This window comes from Haliaeetus leucocephalus, unplaced genomic scaffold (genome assembly GCF_000737465.1).
Source record: "Haliaeetus leucocephalus isolate CR32 unplaced genomic scaffold, Haliaeetus_leucocephalus-4.0 Scaffold92, whole genome shotgun sequence".
Lineage (NCBI taxonomy): Eukaryota > Metazoa > Chordata > Aves > Accipitriformes > Accipitridae > Haliaeetus > Haliaeetus leucocephalus.
The window spans coordinates 3057884-3072194 of record NW_010972528.1 but is presented as its reverse complement, the minus strand read 5'-3'; the positions used below and the strand labels follow the sequence as shown (position 1 = coordinate 3072194).

The following is a 14311-nucleotide window of genomic DNA, read 5'->3' as shown; positions in this document are numbered from 1 at the left end:
GCTTAGACTGCCACTGCTCTTGCTTTTGGCATGTGGCACTGTAGGATTGCTCCCTATATGCAGGGTGTGCATGAAGCAGTCCTATCTGAATGCTGATTAGGCTTTAACATGCTTGTGGATGTTGTCGGCTTTTAACAAAGCAGCTGGGAAAATATTATTGAACTGGCCAGACTGGAAAAACACTCGTGGGTTCAAAGGCTGAGTGGTGGACAGGAGCCCATCTGGACAACTTTCTGTTTCTTTGTTTTTTAAAGCACTTTATTGAGCACCCCATGGCAGGAGGGCTATGTCATGATTTCATAAATAAGCATCATAGGTCAAAACCATTATTTTCCTTCTTTTTTCTTTATATTTTTCTGCAGACAGGGGACCCCTATTACACAAAACCAAAATAGTTACAGTAGCTATCCCAGTAATAGAGTTGACATTACAGAGCGGTCCGAATGCATCACAAACAGCTGGTATTTAAAAGTCTGTCTTGAGGCTGATCAATTTGAACAAGCCTGACAGCAAAATTGATGCCTTCTTAACTCAGATGCAACTGCTGTACTTACTGTTCATGAAATGCATGTGTGTGATGAAGAGCTCGGTTTAAAGCGGGCTGTGTGTAGGACGCAGGCTGAAGATACAAGCTCTGCATGGGACCAGGATGCCAAAATTAAATAATCAATTATCTCAATGTAACGGGATGTAAATATCACAAAAAATCATGCTGTGTTTCCAAAGCAGAGCTAGTGGAACTACCCTGAGAGCAAAGGGGGGGTTGCGTGTGCTGTCTCTGTGCTGGCCATGGCGCGTACAGCCCATCCTTCCGAGGCTTTTAGTCCCAGTTTTGCCTGGCACTGTCTGGGGATAAATTAAATGAGAGCTGATATAACCCAGTGTATATACACACTGGGCCCAAGTGTGTATATAATAATAGGCAGCTTAATAAATTTGGAAGTGGCATCCCTCCTAGCAGCTAAGTTACTTGTAGACTGTAATTAAACCTGCCTTCTCTTTTCTTTGATGTACTTGTGGGCAGAGTGATATTTTTAAGATCAGGTCATCCATCCCCCCTCCAAAAAGTTGAGGGTTTAGATGCAGTTTATTCAGGATTTGGCACACACAGACTTGAAACTGTTTAATACTGTATTAAACGTCTGATTAATTTAAGGCAATGACTGTGCTTAGAAACCAACTGTTGGATTAATCTTAGTAGATCAGTGTGCTGCACTGATGTGTTTTTCAGGATATCAATTGCACTGTAAACAGGCATTTTATTGCGTTGTCATCTTGTTCACAGCTTTTGTGAGCTTTTCAAGAGATTTTCTTTTGCAAGTACATGTCCATCTCTGACAAAGCAGAGAAAGAAGACATTGATTATTATTAATAGACTGTGAAATAGTCTTACAAGGTACAAGGAGAGACACAAGAAGAACACGCCTTAATCACCCCAAATTTTCTTCCACAGGCAGAAACAACCCCACCAGTTTTTGCTGCTAACATGCAGATCTTGGGTGGCCCAATCGGATACGGGGCGGGGGGGAACCAATCCCCTTGCCCCCAGCTGAAGCAGAAGGCTGTGGCGTCCCCGACCCCACAACAAGGTGCTGTGCTTTGCGGAGGGCAGGCAGGGAGAGCAGTGGTGGGACATCTCTGCCTTGGGCTTCTCCTGCACTCCACGGAGTTTGGGGATTTGGATTAATGATGAGTACTTTGTGGAAAATTGCACCTTTATGCTGCCTTTTTGATTTATAGAAGCGATGGGGCAGGAAGGGCAGAGCCTCACCGATGCTGAGCCCAGCTCATCAGCGGTACCCAGACCCCGGCTCCAGATCTGTGTGACAAAGCACCAGCTGACAGCCTGAAATGCCATATTGCAGTTGCTGATGAATGAACAAACAAATGTCTGGTACTCTGCAGGTGCCACTTTATTGCCCCTGCCTTTTTCCAAAGTGACATTTATTTCTCTTTTAACTAGCGAGAGTTTAGAGCACGTTTTCCAACAGCATCCAGACCATTAGTTTCATTTTTATCCATATTCAGTCACTTTTCTTGGTGCCCTTAATGCTTAGAGCTGGGTGTTTTGCTCTGTCAAATACCTCGCTGCATAGAAAATGTTATTTTGGCTGTCTTGAAACTACTGATGAAAGCATCTGGTCTGCATCGGGGATGGTTTACAGCTCAGGGCTTTCTGAGGATGTGGGAGATGCAACTGGGCTCTTCGCTGTGCTATTTCTGACCCGTACCTGCAGCTGTAGGTAGGAAATCAGGTTGCACGGAGGCTTGCACAGGACAGGCTGACATTAGGTGGGACCCGGAGCTTCATAAATGTCTGTGACTGCAGAATAAATCAGTATGCCAAGGGAGTGAGGACCTGAACCAGTCTTGAAATATAGCAGCAGGTGGGAGTCTTTAAAAATGAGAAACCGAGCAAATAACACGTCATGTTGTAATGGTCTCTATCTTTATGGTAGATATTGATTCCCTGAAAGGAAATGGAAACTCTGAGAGTTGTGCTGCAGAAAGAGTGTGTTACAAACGAGGCATGTTTAATCCTCCCCACCCTGACAAAGTGCCCATGCTGGTTTTATCAGCTGCACAAGCAAAGGCAGGAATATTGCTGCTAGCAGGCGTTATTGCCAAACCAAGCCCCAGCGTGCGTATATGGGCCTTGTGCTCCTTGTACCTTGCACCCTGCGCACAGCCCTCGCCCATGGCCGTGGGGAGGGGAACGGCGTACGTGGGCCATAGGGGCCGATGGGGTCACTCACGGGAGCCTCTGCGAAAGTGTGAGCTGTCATTGCAGAAAAGTTTTCCCTTTTCCAAACCCAGGAAAATCCACACCAAAAGCCTTTCCTTGAGGATCGTGATGAGTGTGAAATTGTGGCCGGGGTAAGGGGCTCTGCTGGGAGAGGTGGGGATGGATCCCATAGGAGAAAACAGCAGCTGTGATGGGGTCGGGGGAGCAGAGGTCTCTTTGGCTGCTGCATCCGTACCTTGGCTTTGATAGTTTTGGACTTCAGAGATTCTCTTTAGCAAGTTTAATAGCCTCTTTGCATTGTTTTTATGTGGTTTATTACTGCTACAAGAAAAATGCAATTTTACTGTGGGTCATTGGCTAGACGAGAGACATCTTTCCATCACACCCCTAATTACGGCTCATGTTGAGTGCTATGGCAACCGCCTTTCTGCACCACGCTGCCAGGCAGGACATCTGCACTCGGGTATCGCAGGCTTTTTTGGACCTCTTGCTCCGCAAAGTGTGCCGCCCACCTGTGGGATTCAGCATCATGAGGAATCAATTAGGAGTTAGTATTCAGTGCTTACCATCCTTTTATTTTTCCCTTTTCCTTTGCAAGCAGAGCTGGAATAGCCTTCGTAATGCAGGCACCTTACTGCAGAGGTATGAAAGCTGCTCCAAGCTGAACTCAGCATCTTCTGGCATGGTGGAAAGGACGCCCGTGAGCAGGTCTGCTTGTAAACCCTACACCCTGGGCTGCGCAGTGGCCGTAAGGCAAGGTGGCACTTGCTGAGGGCGTGACTGTCCCCTGGAGAGCCACCAGCCACGCTCATGGGTCTGCCCAGGGGCTTCCACATTCAGGAGGAGGAGAAGGGAGTGAAGTTCTTCTGCTGGTCTTCCCCATCATGCTAGAAGGTCACCTAAAGGAGCATCTTTGGTGATGCTGAAACCACAGATGTGGGTATCTGGGATGCTTTTTGTCTGGTTTGGGCAGCGAGAGCCCTACCTGCCAGTGCTCAGCAGGGAACCAGGACCTCATGGTTTCTCTCTGTGTTTCTGCAGGCAGAGCAGGTCCGTCCTGACCGCCCAGTGTGACACTGCAGCAACTTCACAGGGACTTCTTGTGTAGGGAGGGAACAGCCTTGAAGCAGGATGAGTCAAGGAGTGTGTTTTAACCTGAGTCTGCCAGATTTACCGTGCTTGTTTATACTGAAGGTCAGCTCGGTTTACCTTGAAAAAAATCAGAGTTTTCCAGATTACTGGCTTGTAATGTGGAGTCTGCTGCCCCAGTGCTCTGGAGCAAAGCGCACAGTGCAAAGCACATAGCTTTGGGCGCTAGCATTTCCAATGAACATAGGCTTATGCTTTGAAAACTGGATCTGGGCAATGTCTGTATTAATGAGAATGCAGATGGCTTGTCAAGGTGAGGAGCCACAGAGAAAGCCATATGAAAATATTAATATTAAAATGTTAAAATATTACTATTCAGTGGGTCTGAATACAGATTTGCTGTGCAGCCCTGCTGCTGCTCACCTTCTGTCTTGCTGAGTGGCATTAGCCACGGTGGCCATGTGGTGTGGAAAAGAAGCAAAATTGTCCCTATCGTGGTCATCATCTGCCTAAATCCAGAGGAAGGCTGTGTAAGGAGCAGGAAGGAGCTGCACCCTGGGTTTAGGTGGGCAAAACATCCTTGGGGACACTAGACTTCAGCCTTCAAACTGGTGAATGAAAATCCTGCCAATAGCAAGGGCAAGTAGGAGGAAAGGGATTGTCTCCCAGAGTACCTAGAATCTGTTCTAATCCCAAATAACGCACCATAGGTGATGAGGATCTTCGTAATACAAAGTCTATATGTGAAATCTTCATACAAAAATCCTCCTTTTGCTTTTTTTTTTCTGGGCACTTCTTTGTCCCTGTCTTTTCTTCTCCGTGGTACCAGTGCTTCAGAGAAAGACATGATTCACTGCTGGGCTTTCAGACTCCCTTACTGTGCTCCCCAGGTGCTCGATGATGGAGCACGTGCCAGGGGAAGAATAAAGTTGTTAGTTTTGCTTTGGAGAAGGCAGCATTTCTCTCCGTTTCAGGAGCCCCCATCGGAGCTGTTCCCTGTAGGTGTTTCAATCTAAATCATTGGCTCCAGTGCTGGCAGTGTCCCAGTTACATGGTGATCCGCATGGACTCTGCAAAACTGCCCCTGTTTCATATAACATGGATTTGGGGAGAAACTTCTGTCTGGAGTGAATCGTGAGCCCTCTGTCAGCTCGTGCAAATGGTCTCTCCTCCATCCACTCTGGACATTTAAATAGGTGGTACTCCCTGCCCAATAGGAAAAAGCAGAGCTGAATGAATACATGCTGGGGTATTTAAGACTCACTGCTCACTCTATTTATTGGTTGTACTCAATCGTGCGCAGGCCAAGTGTGCCTGTGTCAGTACACACACCTTTGAATTATTCCTGCTGAAGCGCACTGGAAAATACATTTTAAATTTATTTTGTGCAGGAAGCAGGGACATTTGACAGGAGATTAAGACCATCCTTTAAAGTAGGAGCCAGGTGGACACCAGAGCCCTGGCTGCCAGCTTGCCACAGCTAAAGAAATTAAGGCCCAAACTGACATATGTTATGAATACTTGTCTGCCTATGTCATTTAAACCTGCAGCTGGCTGGATGCACTTCTGGTTGTGGACAGCCTTGGCATATGGTTTATGCTGTTTCTTTGCATGTGGCACCTCAGATTTTGGAAGTCCTTTTTTTATGTCATACCATAAGAGTGGTGGGTTTTTTTAAAGCAAGTGGATAGGTCTTGGGAAGGATTTAGCAGGGTTCTCCAGAAGAATACAATGATAGGCTTGGAAAGTTGCTTAGTTCCTTAGAATTAAAGTTATTCAGCTCCTGGCTGGCATCCAGTATTTGGTATTTCTCTTGCTCTGCCTGGAATAATTTCTCTCGCTCTGGGGTTTGTGTAAAAATGTTTCAGTTATTAGTGACCATTTATAACCCCTTAGTAGGCATCTGGATGTACATTTTCCACTTCTGAGGTGTTGAGATAACACAGCACTGTTGCTGCTGGGACTAGAAGGCATATCATCAGATGTAATAATACTTTCCAGCTGCACATGTTGTTTTTTAGTCTTTCCTAAATGAAAATGAGTTTTGCAGGTGGCTAACGCTGGAGGATAATTTGCTTCCATGCTCATTTGAAGCCTTGTAGCAAACCCAAAGCTATGAATAGAAGATGGAAATAAAAGTAGAACGTGATTTCAGAAAAACCTCCATTTTCTGTGCTGGTGAAGCAACTAAGCCGTGTGGCTGCTGATGCAAACCTTTCATCTGCTGAAGTGAAAGGGTTATTATGTGGCATTTGAGCAGCACATCCAGGCAGCTATTTGCATGAGAAATAGAGAAATACGCTACGAAGATGAGACTTTGATGTATTTGCAACTTCTGAATTCCCATTATGTTTCTGATTGTGCCACCTGTTGGGAGAGCCTGGGACACCTTTCCCTTGGCTGAGCTGGAACCCAAGAAGGGAATTTCACTCTCCACTCCTCCACATTATCTTTTCCATTCTGAGATAACTTTTCTGCTTCTCTCTATAATTGAAGAGAAGCCTGGAGAAACACATTACCGACAGCAAGTCAGAGGCTGACAGCTTTGCCTTAGGAAGATGGGGAGATGCTGGGAAAGAGAGTGAGAGATGCTGGATGGTAGATTCATGGCTCTTTTGATTGGAAGGGACCTCAGCAGGGCTCTAGTCTGGCTCTAGTCCCCAGTAGTGGGACCAGCACCGGACCAGGACAGCCCTGGCTTTTCCCTGCTGAGCCTTGAAGACCTCCTGGGATGCTGTCTGGGTAACCCCTTCCAGTGCTGCGCTGCACTGGCCTTGCTTCTTAAGAGCTAAAGCAAATAATCATGGTGAGAAATTTCCAGAAATACTTTTTTCCTGCTGGAAAATGCTGATTTGCTTAAACAAAGTGCTGGGCTGATCTGGATCAATGTAGCTGGAGTTCTGACCTGAGACCTGGAGGTTACATGGGAGACTGTCACCCACCCAGAGATCTGGCTGCTGGGATGCTTGGCTTGAGCTCGTAATTGCTGGGCTGTTGGAGACCCTGCTGCAATGTGCCCTCTGTCTGGTGTTGCCACCCCACTGTTCCCTGGGAGAAAGTCTGAAAGACGGCAACATGTTTCAAGGAAGGCGGGTAAAGAAGAAAAAAAAGCTTCTAAGTGATTTGAACCGATGGAACAGCATCAGTCAGTACAGGAACAACTCTGATTAAAGCCCATCCACTGGAAAATCTGCAATCAGGGACGCAGCAAGGCAAAGAGGTGGCTTTCCAGGGATCCTCGTTAGCTCAGGCGCTCATCAAACCATATTTTAACATTGGGTGGGATTTGGGGGGAAGAAATGTATTTCTCTGGAGTACGCAGGAGGCACAGCAATTACTCTGGGCAGCTGCCTCCTCTTGCTGGCCGTACGCCAATGATCACTCTCTGGGCAAATTCACGTAATTAAGCCCACTGAGGAGATGATCTCACAGCATGGTTGTTGCTCTTTAAACTCCCATGTATGAGGGGAGGGAGTATTGTGCTTTGAGGACTTCGCTTTTTCTTTGAAATAGCTGGATGTAAACCAGTAGGGAAAACTATTTCCCTATTGCCAATATGTTTATCTGGTCAAATTATCCCAGAGTATTTAAATGGTGGTGGGTGGTGAGCAACAAACAGTCCTTTTTGTGGCCAAATGAGCTTATGGCTTGGACTCGTGATTTTTCAGAAGATACTCTAGGTTGAAAGCTGAGCACTTGTGTTTGGCTTCTATTTCTGTTGGAGAAATTAGGTCCCAAGTGGCAAATGGAAAATCTCCAAGGTATATCTTTGCCTTGGAAAGTAATCTCAAAGGCTACACATCCCCAGCGAGGTTAGGGATGCAAGGTTGTGCTGCTCCACCTTGCAGCTTCATCGGTTGGAAAACAGAGAAAAAGGCCTGAAACCAAAAAGACTTGGATTTTCTTGATTTTTTTTTCTAGTTTGAAAGAAAGACTTGTTTCAGAAAGAGACCAGATAGATGTGGCCTCTACTATGCAGAAAAAACTATATAACACAGGAGTCTAATGATTTCTTCATTTGAAGTTTCACTTGAACATTTTTTATATTCTGCTTAGTTAGTTGGGTTATGGCTTCAGTAAGTTCTTTAGTTAGTCATACTATTAACGTAAGAATGCTTAAATTTAAAAGCTAATTCACAGACAAGTGTTCCAGTAGCAGAAAGATTTATTTTTTTTTTCTGAAAGAATGAGAACAACTTGCTGAGATTTTTCTTTTTAGTTTATTGTAGCTTATGGGAATGTTGAATATTTGGCAGCTTAAAAAAAATTATTGGTAACTAATGCTCATCAAAATGTTTTCATTTCAAAGGGCTTTGTGATATGTGACCACTCTAAAAATCTCCACTGAATGGCAGTGCTGGGATGAAGGGTTAGGGATGGCGAGGATATTTGTGGGTAACCACCACCTCCTGTTTCACAAGGCTTGAAGCCCAGATGCTGAATATTTGCATCATAAAAAATTCCTACTGGCAGAACCCATGGGATGGTTAGTTACTAAAGCATCAAACTACAGAGCAGCTTGTAAATTGTTTCGTATTTGGGTATTGCACATCCCTTGCTTTGCGTGTTCAGCTGTGCAGCACCCATGTCAGGCAATAAAACCCCTGTAACACCAATGGGGATGTGGCTGCGTGTCAGGGATGTTCCCGATGGGCACGCTGCTGTGGGATGGAAACATCCTAGGAAATTCTGTGGGTTGTGCTCAAGTACACATTGATTTCTCCATACAAGTTTTTATCTGAACATTATCATGCTTTTCATTAAGTCAGCTTATGACTTCAGTAATTTCTTTGATTAGGCTTATTCTTAATGCAAGATGGCTTAAAATTAAAAGCAACTTCTCAACCAAGTTAACATTCAAGCACAATTAAGTTAAATATGATGGCAGGATGCGAGGAAGTAGAAGACCATTTTTGGCAGCAGCAGATCAATAATTACAATGCAAAACCATGTGGAATACAATAATAGATTTTTTTTCTTCTTAGTAACATGCCCTAGCTGCAAACCCATACCCACTTCAGTAGGTGTTTATAAACACTACCTGGCTTCTGAAAAATGTTATTTAAGCACTTTGTGGGTGTTGCTGATGTAAAAACTACTCCAGTGCACGTGTCTGCAAGTATTGGTTGACTTCCCAGGCTCCAAGCTGGTGAGAGCTTTGATGAAAGGCTGACCGCAGTCCTCGGACAGGCATGAGGCCGTGCCAGTGTTGGAAATGCATCTTCTGGGTTTTCTCCCCCACCTGAATTTTCTCTGCCTGTGAATTGCTGAGGCTCCATGTTAGCAATCGCATGCTGCCAAAGCTCTGTGGACTATTCGGTCAGGAGTTGGCTCTTTTGGGGAGTGTTTCAGATCTGCATAAGCAGTGGATTTGGGCATGAGAACATCAAGTCAGGGAAATTGAGCTTGCAGCATCCCCAGGGAGTTTTATAGGATTCAGTGAAGTAATTCCAGGGTTTGAGAAAGACGATAAAACTCCGAGAGAATTAAGATAAAGTAGTGTGAAAGCTCGTTTTTCAGAGAGATGTCTGTGCTGCCTGTACCTCTGGCTGAAGCTCGTGCCAGTATGTTTGCTGCCAGCAGCTGTCACGCCATATATCCTGCACCACGAAGGTGGCTGAGATAAGAAATTACTTTTTTTATACCGTGACAGACATCAGTTACCCAAAAGGCTGCATGATTCAGTAACATGTGCTTTTACAGCGTGAGACAGGTCGAGTGGCACCTTTCTGGCAGCCGACATCTCGGAGCATCAAGATGTTTGTGTTTGCCTCCAGTGCCCAGCGGGTCCCACAGCTCAGAATTGGTGGTGAATGGGTCCCCAGTACCGTCTCCTGGGGCTCTGCTTTTGGGGAGAGCCTGGGCATGAGTGGCACTGTGAATTTGGGGAATTTCCTCCCCAGATATCACCAGTGCACACATGTGTTTCCACTTAGCTGTTGTGCACCCAGCTAACATGCCTAGGGGATGAAATGCATCTAGTGAGAGGTCAGCAGGGTCCCCGAGCTGCAGGAACTTGCATCTTCCCAGGCAGAGCCTAAATAGAAAGAAAAAAATCTCCTACATTAGTCTTTCTGCTAAAGCAGAAGTGCTCTTGAGTGCTATTTGAGTGGGAAACGCAGCCTGTGACCTGTCCTGCTGCCACGCACAGCCCGCTGAGGCTGCTCTGCTCACATGGGGTCTGAGCCTGCTGCAGAAGATGGCAAAAGATTTCAGCTGAGATGAGATTTTCCTGGGTACTTCAGCTTGCTGCAAAGGCATCGTGCTTTGTGTCATGAATCCTCGATGATAGGGTTCAAGTGTGGCCTTGGAAGTGAAGACAGCAATCCCAAATTAATGCTTTCCCACCATGCATCATCCCTTCAGAAGGACATTTCATCCCAAGAGAGGGCCAGCAGCAAGTGAAAGCTTCAGGTCAGGGAGGGAGGGAGGGAAGAGCCCAGGTCCTGTGGGCTGGGAACAGACCTGTCGGTCAGGGCATGGGCAAATGATCAGGAGGATTTTGGGGTCTGGGGCAGGGCTGCGGGAGGATGCCACTAATGAAAGCGGTATTGAAAACATCTCTTTCCCTAATCCACTTACGTTGACAGAGGTCAGACAGAGCAGTGATGAGTTTTGTTAAAGAAATAGCTTTCTAAGGCGTAAATGCATTGATAAAATATAATTCTATTAAGAGATCATTCCAGTGCTTGAACAGCACTAAGAATTGTGGGGGAATCTGAGGCACAAAGAGATTAGCAGCAATCTTTATTTCCCAAGCAGGTTGTCTGTTGAGATGTCGTTACGTAAACTAAATGTTCATGTCTTAAGAAGTAATTGTGCAATTTTGTCCAGAGGGAGTCCCAGGCAGGAACCGTGCACAGCCCCGTGGATGCTTCGTGGGGGCAGAATCAGGAGAACTGATCCATCTAGTAAAGTAAATTTTGCAAATTTTTATTCCAAGCAAATGGGAACAGATTCCTGTGCCACAGCGGGTGCCTCACTGGGGTAGATATTTGGGAGGAAGGCAGAGGAGTTGTTGTGCTGAGCGGGTACAGAGTTTCCCACAGGCACAGGTCCACCCCCAGGGGGGATGCACAGATCCCCTTTTCCCCCTCAGATAATATCCAAAATAACGTGCGAACCCATCCCAACTGCACCAATGCTGAAGATGTGGAGGTGTGTGGATGTCCTGAGTGGCACCAGCCGTTGCCTTCTCCTTAGGCTGTCCCCACCCACGGCTGGGGGATGCTGAGGGGGCAGGTGATGTTGCAGGTGGGGTTAAGCCTGCAGAAATCCTAACTGTAGCCTTCGTCTGTCCTTTACATTAAAATCATCTTTCTCTCTCCTTTTTTCCTGCTTCCTCCTCTGCCTTGTCCTCCCCTCTTCCAGCAACGTGGACACCAAGGAGCTGTGCGGTGAGTGTGGTCCCTCTTTTGGGGTGAAAGCAATCATTACATGCATGTGTGCTTTTGAAGGATGCATGAAACCTGTTACAAAGCTGGTGGTGCCATGGTGGCTGCGGAGTTGAGGGAGCGGGTCTCAGCACTTCTGCTGCTTTGCCACTTGTTCCACGGAGAAATTGGTAAAACTTTTTTCATTTTCTTGCAACACAAATGGGGTCATAGCTGAGCGGAGCACCTCGTCCCCATTCAATAACAAGCTGGAGTTTAATTTCTGGCAATGTCATGGCTTCTGGCTCCGCTCTGACGTTCAATAAACCAGTACCCCTCTGCAATACCCATAACATGTTTCTCCTTAGGCAAACCTTCGTGTTTCCCAGCAGGCTGCCTAAGGAGTACACCACCTCTGCTGCACCTCCCACAGCTTGCAGAAATTAAAGGCCGAAATGAAAATCTCTGATAATGTTTTGTTCCACACCTTGACCAGAAAGGGAATATTTCCTGCCAGGATTTCTGAAGGGCTTTGCCCTAATAGGAGGTGACTCATGCACGGGGTTCCTGCTGCTCAGTCGGGTGTATTTTTCCATGGACATTTGGTATTAGGAAATGTTTCCTGCACCCCAGCTTTTTGGGAGGAGCTGGGGAGACAGAGGTGTGTGGCCTTGCAGATGGCTCATCCATCTCTTCTCCTCCCTTCCTGTGCCAGCATGCAGAAGAACATACAAAGCCACTTCAGCAGGTCTTCGCCATGTACCTTCCTCACTTTGCCACTAATGACAGCCTTCAGAGGCCTGGCTGAGAGCGGGTTGTGCAGCCAGAAAGGCGCTTGCCGGGGCGCCCGTGCCAGCACCAGGCGGTTACTCGTCATTCCCGATACTTTTAAGACCTCTCTGTCCATCACAGCCTGCGGGTCTGCCTGCACCAGGATATTGTCTAGGGTTTCTCTCCGCCTGGTATACTTAACCCCTGCCAACACCCTGCCTTTCTAACCACAGGATTTTGAGCATTCAAGCCTGCAGCAAACTTTCAGCTGGTTATCCCCACTTGTTTTTTGGTATGCAAGAAACTAAGCCTTCCATAAAATCCTTTTGGTTTGCCGACAATACGATGGGCTTGTTGCCATCACTCTTTTCTCATTGCATTAGGTCTTCTTGCTAGCTGCCCCAAGAAATCAAAACCCCACAGCTTGTACCATCAACCTTGCCAGCAAATAGAGGGGTAGTAATGTCCTTGCTTGACCCCACCCTGCTTTCTCCATCAGTCTGATAAAATCAGAAAATCACATAGCTGTCACCCAGCGTGATCCCACCTTGCTGCCTCTCCCAGGGGTGAAGCTGCCAGGAGAGGAGGGAGATAAACCCATCACATCCTTCGGGAAGCCGGAGGAAGAATCAATCAGGGAGAGATCCTGCCTAGATCTGTTATCTGCTGAATACCTGCTCTTGCCTGCAATTTCTTATTTGCTTGCTACTCTTCTAAGTATTAGTTTAAACATAAAACCTCATTTTGGCTAAATGGAAGCTGTGGTCTCTCTCTTGACATGGGTTGTGTGTTGTAAGATGTTGAGAGCGTCTTAAAAGGGATTTCTTGAGCCCTGCAGCTTATATGGGAAATTTGATATGGCTTGATCTGTATCAGGTAGCCTCTCACAAAGTTCCCATTTTTTTCCTGCCAACAAATGCAACAATCACCAACACCTAGACTGACTTAAACATGGTTGTGTAGCTCCCTACCCCCAGAGGAGCTCCCAGTCATGGCTGGGAGCACTTAATACGCCCAGAAAATGTGAGTACAGCTACGAAATTGTACCTGCCACCTTTCAGTATAAATGAAACACAGACATTGCATGTAATAGTACAAGCTGTCCAGCAAACTGAGGTGTACTCTACAAACAGGAGATGCACATCGACCTGTTGCAGACTACCAGGGTGGTGTGTGATGGCTTTGCTGGGAAGAGTGGCACCCACCTCCTCCCACACCAGCCCTGGGTTGCAGTGATGCTCATCTCCTGAGCATTGATCTCATTGCTCTCTGCAGACGTGTAGGAGGCATCAGCAAGAACCATGTAGGATAGGAAGAGCTGAACTCAGATGTTCACATGAGTAAATAAGGCTAACACGGTAGAACTGAATACTTTGGTTAAGTCAATGCTGTTTTCCTCCCAGGTGCTCCTTGGTCAGTCTTGAGGGCGGTGCTCTGCCCACAGCAGCTCATTTCTTCTGAAATGTATGCGTCCAGCTTTTTCTTTCAGGACTTACAAAAAGTCTTTACCTTGACGATCTGCTCAGTTTTTCTTTCCCAAGTAAAGTAATAAGAATGGCACAAATAAACACACTGCAGTGAGAGTAAGCAGTTTGGCTTATCGTGGAACGGCAAACAGCTGCTGTCAATCATGCTGTGACATTCTGGTTTCTGCCAAAGTCATCTTCCCTTTGGATATGTTCTTGGGCTGTAAATAGCTATAGGCACTTCTAATTAAGCCAAGAGAGCCTAGTTAGTGGGATTGTTTCCTGGAATTTATGTCTTGTTGCATTCCGCAGAGATGTCACCTCAGTGTGAATCTTCACGTCTTAGTGCTAAGAAATGGCACTGGTGGCTTTTAAGTGACAGCTTTTAGCTGTAGCCTGTGTCAACCACCCAGAAACCAGGTAACACCACATCTACGCCGCAAACTCGCTGCACACCTCACTGCCACACTTCACTTCTCCCTGTTTCTGTTGTGAACAGCGAATTCCAGGACTCTGTGGCTCATGCACAAAACCACACCAGGGCTCATATGCGTCATGGAGCCATCAGCTGTGTAGGGTCACACCGATTTTGGCTGTATTTTGCATTAGTGAAGAGTGGTTGGGATTGCGTCTGGCGGCTGCCGGAGCTGCGGTGCAGCCTGGCGTGGATCACTCCTTCCACAGGAGGGATGAGGATGGCACGGAGAAAGCGTGGACTCCCTCTCCGTGGAGAACATGTGCTTTTGTGTCCAGCTTGCAGCCGCATTCTCTTCCTTTTGAGGCATATTTTGCTCTCAGAAGCCTGTGCAAACTGTGATTGTGGGCTGAGGTGCAAATGTGATGGGAATGTAGGGAAAGATGTAAGG

At 46.5% G+C, this 14311-nt stretch overlaps 1 protein-coding gene across 1 annotated transcript in view; it reads left to right on the top strand.

The window, feature by feature from the left end:
- NECAB2 (N-terminal EF-hand calcium binding protein 2) overlaps positions 1–14311 on the top strand; it is an 86292-nt gene that overhangs the window by 51521 nt on the left and 20460 nt on the right. The window contains exon 4 of the mRNA XM_010584623.1: positions 11207–11232. Coding sequence (XP_010582925.1) covers positions 11207–11232 — 26 coding nt within the window. The remainder of the gene's footprint in view (positions 1–11206; positions 11233–14311) is intronic.